The 11,883-nt window shown below is 32.9% G+C and overlaps 1 protein-coding gene across 1 annotated transcript; it reads left to right on the top strand.

Annotated features, from left to right (window-relative positions):
- Positions 1-8,539: 8,539 nt before the first annotated feature.
- On the top strand, positions 8,540-9,307 carry LOC124927656 (heavy metal-associated isoprenylated plant protein 39-like). The gene is made up of 3 exons (XM_047468112.1): positions 8,540-8,687; positions 8,778-8,853; positions 8,944-9,307. Exons 1-3 carry the CDS (start codon positions 8,676-8,678, stop codon positions 9,267-9,269), a joined length of 414 nt encoding a protein of 137 aa, XP_047324068.1. The 5' UTR covers positions 8,540-8,675; the 3' UTR covers positions 9,270-9,307.
- The last annotated feature ends 2,576 nt before the right edge of the window (positions 9,308-11,883 follow it).

Genomic DNA, 11,883 nt, shown 5'->3' with positions numbered 1-11,883 from the left:
AAAAAATGTGCAGTGTTCCATATGCTTCAGCAATAGGCAGTCTGATGTATGCAATGGTCTGTACAAGACCGGATATAGCTCATGCGGTTGGAGTACATAGTCGTTTTCTTTCAAATCCTGGTAAGACACACTGGGAAGCGGTTAAGTGGCTAATGAGATATCTTCGAGGGACCTCCAAATACGCTTTGTGTTATGGTACTGGAAAGTCACATGTTGAAGGGTTTTCTGATTCAGATATGAGTGGTAATATTGACACAATGAGATCAACTTCAGGGTATTTGTTTACTTTTGGAGGAGGAGTTGTATCATGGCAGTCTCGTCTACAGAAATGTGTTGATTTGTCTACTACAGAAGCTGAATATATTGCCATTACTGAATGTTGTAAAGAAATGAGATGGATGAAAGAATTGTTGAAAGAAATTAGCATTGCACAAGACATGTTTGTGGTGTTTAGTGACTCACATAGTGCTATACATGTGAGCAAGAATCCAAGTTTCCATTCACGTTCAAAACACATCCAAAGAAGGTACCATTGGATCCGTGAAGTGCTCGTGAAGAAGGAGTTATACTTGGAGAAAGTGCACACAAATGAGAACGGGTCAGATATGATGACAAAGGGCTTGCCAAGAGGAAAGCATGAGATATGTTGTGCCAAAGCCGGAATGGTTCTGGCAGAAGCGTCAAGATGATGAATGTTTATAGCAACATTCTCCCATGGCTCGGAAGGGGGAGAATTGTTGGTGTTCCTTGCCATTTCGGGCGGGTTTTAAATTCCGGGTAAACGGGTCAGGGTTTTCTCTTATGAAAACGGGTTAGAGTATAAATACTTTTTTTGGGTATTTTTCTCAGAACAGAGCAAATAGAGAGAGAGTGAATTACAGATCTAGGGTTTATAGTTTCCTTCTTCTTCTTCTTGTTCTTTGGCTGATCCAGAGTGAGAGATTGGGGGAGCTTTTGATTGTGGAGTAGTCCAATCATTCCTAGTGTAATCACTTCTTTCATTTGAGAGCAGGGCATGTAAGTTTCTACTATTGACATTTGTTTGATTTAGTGAAACTTATCCCTCCCGTGGACGTAGGTCGATTTTGACCGAACCACGTATATTGTGTTGTCGTTTATTGCTTTGTGTTATTTCAGTTCTTGGTAATCTGTTTATCGTCATAGACGATTTGGAATCGGATTTGCTACAGGTTTTGATTTCTAAGAAGATCCATAGTTTTGCTGTTGTAAAACCCAACAGGGGTACCGTGACATTCTCCCCCACTCATCACGACGACGTCCTCGTCGCGTCCTCCTTGTAGGTTTGGATCATGTCTCCATATGCGATAGAAGTTTTGAGTGATTTTCTGGCTTTCCAACCCGATTGTTCTCTAAGAAAGGGCTTTCGTATTGCCTCACAAGCCCCTTGTGAACTTTGGAAAATCTTCTCCCTTGATTGAGGAAAAGTTTTACTATCACTCGGTTTTCTCCGAACTCCAAGTGTCTTCTCTTATTGTCCTCCCATTTCTTCATTCTTTTGGCGGCCTTGGCTATTTCACACTTCTCTTTCTTGAAGAGCAACTTCTCAGGTTGCCTCTTCAATTCCTCCAATTTGGGAGGTTTCATGCGATAAAGAACCGTCGTCGATGGTTTAGTACATCTGACTAATTCTTCTATGTGATTCACCTCTCTCTCTTATGGTGGGGTTTCTTTGATAATCTAACGAACATTACATCATGACCTTTCTCTAGGACAATTGTAACTTCTGGAGGTATCTTCTCTTTAGACGCAATTTTCTCATCTTCTTTCACGGTGACAAAAGATGATGGGTGAGTCTTCTTCGCACCTTTTGAGAGTTGCATGGTAGATATGTTCCTAGTTTCTCTCTTTCTCTCTCTTGTTAAAGGTATTGTGCAAGTATTGCCTTACTCTAGAATGTACATCGTATTGGCAGAAAAGAGTAGGAAGACATTACCTTGTCTAGTAACTATATTCCTTGAACCATTTTGTAGTCGTCCATGTCAATAATGGAGAAACCTAGTGGGTCAATCCACTCCCCCAAGTTGATCTTTACATTACGAGCAACTCCATAAGTTGCACTTGGTGCCGAGTTGACTTCTTTAAGCCACCCTAACTCCTTAGTGTACTTGATTCCTAGTCTTCCCGCCTCCTTTACCTCTAGAAAGTTATTGTTGGCTCTTGTATCCAACAAAGCTTTAACCATGTAGTTTCTTAATTTTGTTTCCACAAATAGTCGTCCTTTCTTCGTGAAATTTGGCTCATCAAACTTTGTTGTAACGGCACTAAGTAGGTTTAACAACCCCAATCGAGCTTCATCGTAAAGGCGTTCTTGCTCCTCCATTAATGCTGATAGTTTGTTCTTCATAGGGCACTCGCTTACTTTGTGCGGCCCTTCACAAAAGAAATACTTTATCCGGGGTCTCTCTTCACGTTTCTCATCCCAATCTTCTCTACCATTGGGTTTGGTAAACTTAACTAGGTCTTCATTGTTGTAGATATGTGAAGGCGAACAAAGCTTCGTCGTCTAAGTAGTTAGGGATCTCAAGGAGAGTGGCGATGAACTCTTTGACATACTCCATGATACTCCCTCTATGTGAGAGAGGCTGCAATTTGGCCCTTGCTTCTCGAATGACGTTTTCAAGATAGAACTTTCTCTTGAGTTCCTCATTGAATTCACCCCAGGTATTGATAGAACATAGAACTCTTTCTATGTCACCACTTCTTCTTCTTTACCACAGCATTGCGGAGTCTTCTAGGTACGTCGTTGCAGTATGTATCTTTCTCGCCTCTTCTACTAGGCCGAGTACTTTGAAGTACTAATCCAGACCCCATAAGAAGTGGTCGATCTCTTTTGCATTCATCTCTCCTAAATACGCTTTAGGTCTTGGAACGTCTATCCTTGTCGGATTAAGGACTCCTATAGGTGCACGTCCGCACTCTTGCGCAACTGCCTTCTTGAGTTACGCCACATCCTCTTTAGTAGCTTGTAACTTTGAAGTCATTAACTCGAGTTTCTCGTTCAAGGTACTGATCTCACCAAGGAGGGTTTGCTCCACGATTTGAGTTTTCTCTTGACATCTGGACAACCCCTCATTCAAGGCACCTTGCATCCCTTCTCGGAGCTCATCTCTCCTTCTCAAGCTCGGCGATGCGTTCCTCTAGGTCCTCAAAGTTATCTTGTTTGTAGGTCACGTTGAGTTCTACTTTCTCCAACCTGACGATAATGTCAGCGATAGCATCTCTTGATCTCCCCCTTTTTTTGGTATTTTTGGAACCTCCCGTTTGAACCTGTCTCGGGTTGATAAGATCATCTCCGATCTCTTGGGGAAGTTTCTCCACTCCATCTAAGTTGTTAGTCGTTGCACTTTCCTTTGATCTCTTCATCATTCTGCTATGATACCACTTGTCACGGGCTTAGCCTTTCCACCAACGATCCGTGCGACACTAGTTACAATCTTCGCAAGAACGAGTAACTAGTCAGCCTTACTCAAAGCAACACTCGATGCTTATTAGAAATGACACAAGAATTCTAGAGAGAGGATAAACTCTTACAAAGCATAATATTATATAACTTGAATACTTAATGATTTACAATATAATACCTCAAAAATATTTATAGGACTAATTCTAGCTATTACATTAATGACGCACTAATTTAGGGTATTACTTATAATTGTCAATTAGTGATGCACTAATTTAGGACATTCATTCTAATTGTCAATTAATGATGCACTAATCAATAACATTCCTTTTAATTGTCAATTAGTGATGCACTAATTAAGGACATGTTTTTTAACTGTCAATTAATGATGCACTAATCTAACACATGCCTTCTAGCTAGAATATTCATTGGGTTGGGTTTACTTCGACGATTGGGCCTCTCCTTGGGCTAGGAATATTGAGGTATCGTGACACTCCTCACAGGAAGGGATATTGATGAAAAAAAATACATTTTTACCTCTCTATGAGAGGACATAGGACCCTTTGATAACAAAAGATCCCAACTACATCCAAACAAGGCAGAAGCTTCACTACTATACAAAGAATGGTTCAATTAACATGCAAAGTTTCAGAATAAAAGATTTATCCTTCTTTTTAGATTGAGTTCATTAACAAACATTGCAAACAAAATTTCAGCCATGAAGTCGAAATTATTGTTCAAGAGTTAGTTGACAAAGTTTCTAATATTGATTTTCGAAAGGTTTTATGGTCAATTTGTGCACTGTGGGCTTGTTCATCCAGCTCATCTACTTTGTGCTTGGACAAAAAAATCACTTTTTAAGCATGGTCTCATCTTTTGTCCTTTCACTTTTCTCTCTTAGTAATTTTGTTTGTTTCTCCATTGGAAAAAAAAAAAAAACTGTCCACAAAACATTCATATATATCAAACTTAAGTTTTAATCAATTAGAATTATGCTTGTGGTCATTAATAATTGTTTTTTTTAATGATTGATTATAATAAAAAAGAATTATGAGGGAGGTTTGAATATAACATTATAAAAATAAAAATAAAATGACACAAAACATAAATATATAAACAAAACACAAATGTGTCGCCTAATAGATTATTGAGCTAGTAGATTTTCAAGGAAGACGATTAGCTCCCTAATCGAATCCAATGACTTTTCCGAATGAATTTCATAAAATATCGTAATTATATATATATATATATATTAAGGACAAAATTATGTCACGCATTTATCAAACTCAATAAAAAACATTAAAATATAATTTAGGGTCTAATTAGTAATTTTAAATCATCTAATGACTAAAAAAATCATAATTAAGTAAACTTAAATTAATAGGAATCAAATTGTTATAAAATAAATAGCAACACAAAGATTGGGTTTTGAAAACTTATCGAGTTTAGTGGAAAGCTTAAAATTGATGATGATAAAGTTGTGGAATTACAAAGTTTTCTGAACATCAAAAAAAAGGTGGACTTCAACAAAAAAAAATAAATAAATAAAAAAAAATGAGAATAATCATGAAAGCGGGATTTTCAAAAGAGTTGAAGTTGAAAATATATATTGAAAGGACTTCTTAAAATCATATGTTATCAACCTAAGGATTAAGGCACTAGACAACTATTATATATATTATTACATACAATTGAATTCAAAGAACAAAACAAGGGAATAAAGTATTTAAATAAGATAACAAATTATTTTAAAATAATTGTAATTCAATCAAATGTCATTTATTAAATAATAAATTATCATTTAGTTTTTTAAAATATATAATATTAGATGAAGAATTAGAGTATTCAAATATTTGGATCTTATCACACACATTTTGTGCAACCAAAATATTTGGATCTTATCAAACACATTTGTACTAACAAAATTGTTCATTGTCTTTACTGACTTTGTAATTTCTCTCAACCTATAATTATATATTTCTTTGTATATAAATTCTTTAAATTTGTTCAAATTTTGCACAAATTAGATTCAATCTATAGTCATTTTTATGATATAGTCAGTGAAATATGAACACTTTAAATAAATGTTTCATTCCATTTCTCCATTATCTAATTATTTTTATTTAAATTTCAGATAATTACATTTCTAATTTCCGCAGAGATTTATTACTTAGAATAATTCTATTTTTTTCTATAAATTTTATCTTTTTAATTTGAATAATTGTCAACTTAATTATGTATATAACGATTATAATTGATTTTAAATACATTTGATTGAATGTATAAATAAAAATGTATTATTTAGAATCACTAGATATATCTTTAGACTAAAACATTTCATTCGACTTATTAAATAATAAGATATTTTATAAACGTGCAACGGAATTTATCATGAAAATTTGATAGATGAAGACATTATTGTTTTAAAAATATTTACATTACAAACTTGATGTTACGCAGAATTTGAATGTTTTTACACTTGTTGAGTTGTGTCAACAATTGATCGAGAGTAAATTTAGGTTAGGTTGATTTATCTTATTTTAATATTACATATTTTAACCATTACTATTTAGCGAACATTTTCACCAATTAAGAAGGTGCAAACGAAACTTTGCAATAAAATTGATAATAATTATTTTGTCGACTGTTTAATACTTTAAATTAAACGAAATTTACGTAAGAATATAAAATAGATTTGATTAGTGATTAGCTTTATTTTTAAAATATCGTATAGTTTAACTTTTTTAAACATTATATATAATTTTTTACATTAAGCCCACCCCAATATTGATTCTTAAATCCGTATATATATAAAAGATGAGAGTGTTAAAGTAATCTACAAATTTTGTTGTGTTTATGAATGATGTTAAGTTGTTGAAAAAAACAATGATTTAATTATTTATCCAATTAAAATAATTATAACGTTATACCGCATCATATATTTTATTAATATTATAAATAATAATAATAACTTTGACAAAGAAATATTATTATTAAAGAAATATTATCATTAAAGAAAAAGTTAAGGAAATTGAATTAGATGGTATTTATTATAAATGAGTTAAAAAAATAATAGAATTGTAAGAAGTTAATTAGGGTGAAACATGGTTAAAATATATTATTATCTCTTATTTATTGTTAAAAATATATTTAAATAAATAAAAATTAAATAAAATAGATTTCTGTGAATTAAAATAAAATTATTTTAGAAAATAAATTACAAAAAATATCCATACAAGGAAAATTTACACTATCTCCAATTAAATTATATATATATATATATATATATATATATATATATATATATATATATATATTATTTTGAACAGAAAATTAACTCAGAAATTAGGAGTATAATATTAATATAACTAGAGATGGCAATGGGGCGATTCGGGGCGGGGAATGCAATTACCATCCCCGCACCGTTTTAATTTCGAGGATTTTTTTAATACCATCCCCGCCCCGTTCGGTTTTTTTCGATTTCGGAGAATCCCGCGGTGCACCGTTAATAATTTTTATTTAAAAAATAAATAAATATTATATAATAAAATTATATAAACCAATTTTTTAATATAATATATATTATAATATATTAAAAATTTATATTATTATAAAGAAATAATTTCAATACTCTTATAAAATATAATAAATAAATAAATATATTGTTGATTTAATATATTTAAGTATGTTTATGGTATTCGGGGCAGAATCGGGTGAAATCGGGGTGAAAACGGGGTGAAATCGGGGCGGGGCGGGTCGGGGGACACAAATACCATCCCCGCCCCATCCTCGTTCAGTTTTGGGGGAAAACCGTCCCAAACAGGGCAATTCGGTTTGGTTTTCGCGGGGCGGTTTCAAATTGTCATCTTTAAATATAACCCAATGTTTTTGTCCTCTAAAATAAAATATTTTGTTACCATTCTCATTATTAAAATCTCAAAATAAAAAAAATGTATGGGTGGAGGATTATGATAATCATATTTACAAATAAATCCTTGAATAAACAAAATGTGGTTCATTGTTACAAAAAGAAATAATAATGACTATAAAGAAAATATATATTCACTAGTTAAACATTGAGTCTTCTTTTTGTTATTCTCTTAATATTTCATACTAAATGGACTAATTTATTTACTTAAATAATTAAATTTATATGAAAAAAAAAAATTATTGTTAGAAACATAATATGAGCTTGTTCAATTTAAATAAACTTGGTTTATATAAAAAAAGATTGAGGTGTAGTTTGTGAGAAATTATTTTTTTTTTATAAAAAGACTTAAATATTATTAATATATAATACTAAAATATTTATTTTAATAAAAATTAATAATTTAATATTTTAATTAATAAATTAAATAATTTAATAGTAGAAATAATATTTAAATTAGGATTGAATTTAAAAATAAATTCATCTCTGAATAATTTGAGTAGTCAATATTCATATAGTAGAATTTGTGATAAAGAGCGTACTAGTTTTGTAAAGCAGTTTTATGCAAAGGTGGTTCTTGTTCTTTTATTCAATTTTTTTTGGAATATCCTATATTCAAATTTGTTTTATTTCAAACATTCTTTCTCCTCCCTTTTTGTTTTTTATTTATTTTCTTTCCATTAAAATAACTTAAAAAAACTTGTTATAAAGTTTCACTGCTAAAAACAATTTAATTTAAAATAAGTTTTTATTCAAAATAATTTTAAAATAAGACTTTAAAGAAAATGATAATTTCATCAAAATAAAAAATAAAATTTTGGTTTTAATTATACTAAACTATTTTAAACATATGGGTTTAATTTTTATAAAACTCAATTATAATCCAATATTATTTCACACACCTTTATTCATAGTCAAAAATATGAAAATAATGTTTTATCATTATTTATTAATACAATAAAGTTTTTTTAATTAATCACCTATTCAAAATCAATATCTACCAAGAATTTCTAAGAGTTTATTTAAATAATCTAGTACTTTTTCATCCATAAATTTGACAATTTCAATTTAAACATCCTTCTCTACCCTTTCCCTTTCCAAGTTGACTTGTATTATGATTTGAAGCAGTCGTCGGTCTTTCCTCCTTCCTTCACAAGAAATTGCCTCCCATTTTCTTTATTCATCAATTTCATCAGCAAAACTCTGCATATATAAATATGCAAGGAAATCCACACACAATAGGAAAGTATTACTTCAGTGAGCAATTTCATCAATATTTCCGCACCCAATCCAGTCCTTTTCATCAGAGTTCTGAATCCTATTTAAATGGAAAAGAAGGTAAATTTCTCACTTTCTTACTTATCACAAAATCAAACTACTCTGTTCTCAACTGGGTTAATTTGCTAACATCTTCTCACATGGTTGCAGAAATTAGTGATCAAATTAGAAGTACATGACCACAAGGGAAAGCAAAAGGCCATGAAAGCAGTTTCAAGCTTCCCAGGTAATTTTTTATTTAAAAAAAAATCATAATAAAATTATTTTCATTAAACCAGAAGTTTATTTATAATAAATTTTGTTTTTGGTTATTTAGGAGTTGAATCAATATCAATGGATGCTAAAGATAATAAGATAACTCTATTGGGATTTGTGGATCCTGTTAAAGTGGTGGCCAAGTTAAGGAAACTAGGTCACGCAGAGATCGTGACGGTTGGCCCACCTGATAAGCCAAAAGAAGAACCAAAAAAAGAGGAAGTTGTGAAGAAACCTGAAGAAAAGAAGGGAGATGATGATATGAAGAAAGAAGAGAAACAAATTGCTGATCTTGTCAAGGCATATCAAGATTACAATCCTGCTTATACTAGATACTATAGTGTTCATAGTATTGAGGAGAATCCTAATTCATGTGTCATCTCTTAATTCATTTGCACTTAATTTTGGAGTTTATATATATATATATATATATATATATATATATATATATTGAAATGTATTATTGAAGTCAAAGTTTGTAAGATTACATGAAATTTGTTAAAATATTTGCGAACACTTTTTCTAGTTAACTTTTATTAAAAGGACTTGTCTTCTTGGGTAGTTCCCTGTTTGTGTGTTTTAAAAAACTTGTATTCAAATAAGTGAAGACATTGCTTATTTTACCTCTGATTCCAACGGATGGATTGACAGACTGATGGTGGATATGTGGGAGTTGAAGATCTTGTACTAAGGGGACATAAATTGTTGTGGAGGAAGGACGATCCAGTTCCAGCAAGAACTTTCAGATTCAGTTCATCATCAATGTTAGCTTTTCCTCAAAAACTCCTCAAACTGGACCCGCAAACTCCTTGGCACCCTACACTCTCCAGTCTCCTCAAAAACAGAAATTGATTGAAAATGAGAAGAGTTAAATTGTAGCATAATATTATTGTAAGTATTAATTATAATAATTAGTTTCTAATTTTCTTTTATTTAGATTAAATTAGTAGAGTTAGAAAACATAATTTTCTTCCAAATTCTAAATCCTTAATTTACGGCCTTATTCTCCTTTTCCCATATTTGTCAAACTTATATAAATAGGAACTTGCAGATGTTGTAACAAATATATCAAATTCATTCTAAACATTCTTACCTATATGGTATTAGAGTAATACACAATCCTCTTCTCCTTTTCATTTTTTTTCCGTTCAACAAAAGACGCCGCTCCCGTTTTGCCTCTCATGGACATCGACAACTCTTCCTCTATTAGCAACCCTCATAAGCCATCAAACCCCTTCACTTGCATCACCCTCAGTAGTGTTACCAAGTTTCTTCCCTCTAGTTACCTCACCTGGAAACTTCAAATTGAAACTCTCCTCGATGGCTATGATCTTTTCCAATATCTAGATAGATCCGTTCCTGCACTAACGACAACAATCTCCACCACACTTGAATCTCCCGTGACAACTCCGAATACTGCTTATAAAACTCGGCATCGACATGACCGTCTTATATACGATCCTCTTTTCACCACACTCTCCCTTAAAATGACATCACTGGTATCTCAAACAAAGACATCACATGATCTCTAGACTCTTCTCTAGAGCGCCTATGCCAAGGCATCCCTCAACCACCTCAAGCAGTTAAAGGAGCGTCTCCACACATAATCCAAAGGTACCCAATCAATTACCACCTATATGCATTCTCTGAAGCAAGTTACAAATCTCATTTCCTCCTTTGACTCTCATGTCTCCGTTGAAGACATGACTGGTCATGTCTTGCATGGCCTCAAGGACAAACACAAAGTTTTCATTGATGGAGTCATTGCAAGGGACACTTCCATTCCATTTGATGACCTCCTCGAGAAAATTTTCATTCAAGAACTCTCCCTTGTTGCTGCTCAACCACAGGCTCCTGCTCCCATGATATCCTTGAATGCACAGACTCGACCCAACCATTCTGGCAAACCTCGGCCTGGATAATTTTATGCATCGTCTACTTCACGCCCTAGCAATCACAAACATTTTCTTGTTCGTTGTCAGTGGTGCAATGTCAAGGGTCATGTTCTGTCTTAGTGTCAAAACCTTCAAGAATCAACATCCCGGTGTCCCACCGCCTCCTCGTGCCTCTTTTTCTAAACCTGAATAGGCTCAAGTCCATGCTACAACCGCTGACACATCTCAAAATAATTTTCTAGTTGAAAGTGGCGCGACACATCATGTCACCAATGATCTTGTCAATGTAGCGCTTCATCATCCGTACACGGGTCTGGACTCATTGTTTATGGGTAACCGTTCAGGTTTAAACATCTCTCATTCTGGAACACTTTTACTTAATGACTTATCCCTCTTAAATACTTTGTGCGTTCCTTCCATACAACAAAAAATCATTTATGTTTCTCATCTTACCAAACAAACTAACTCTGTTGTTCTTTTCTTGTCAACCTCTTTTCATGTAAAAAACTTGCAGACATGCCAAACAACCCATAAAGGCCCGTGCTTGGATGAAATCTATCTCTGGCCAGCCAACTCCCCATCTGTCCACTCTGTCCGCGCAGACTCCTCGGCTTCATGGAACCATAGACTTGGGCATCCCTCCTCTTCCATCTCCACTTTTATTCAACAACATTTTTATTTGGATTCAAATAAATTCCAATAATTAGATTGTAACTGATAGGATCGGTGTAATCAATAGAGACAAGGGTCTAACTATTGATGACAACTTCTGGAAAACGGTTTGATAGAAATCCTATTAGGAATTAATTTCACTTTCTATTCTTCACAAACCCTTGCAAACTCTTGACGCGATACAAGTACGGAAACATTTGCTCAGGTTTGAAGCTAAGAACCAATGAGAGAAGGAAAGACAAAATGTAAATGACACAATAAGTTGTTTATGGATGTTCGGAGCAAACTCTCCTACGTCACCCCTTCTTCCAACCACCAGAAGGATTTACTATACTTCCTTGAATCAAATACAGTTTACTAGCTAGCTAACTATTGAACAAAACAAGCTCTGTTCAACTTACAATATGTTTAAGAATATCACTTAGCTAGACAAT

Source organism: Impatiens glandulifera, chromosome 2 (assembly GCF_907164915.1).
Source record: "Impatiens glandulifera chromosome 2, dImpGla2.1, whole genome shotgun sequence".
Taxonomy (NCBI): Eukaryota; Viridiplantae; Streptophyta; class Magnoliopsida; order Ericales; family Balsaminaceae; genus Impatiens; species Impatiens glandulifera.
The sequence above is the reverse complement of the archived record's forward strand: the minus strand, read 5'-3'. Positions and strand labels throughout refer to the sequence as shown.

Bases quoted from the DNA above. Each gene is read 5' to 3' on its own strand.
- LOC124927656 (XM_047468112.1), top strand. The intron at 8,854-8,943 runs GTAATTTTTTAT...TTGGTTATTTAG, and splicing joins AGCAGTTTCAAGCTTCCCAG to GAGTTGAATCAATATCAATG.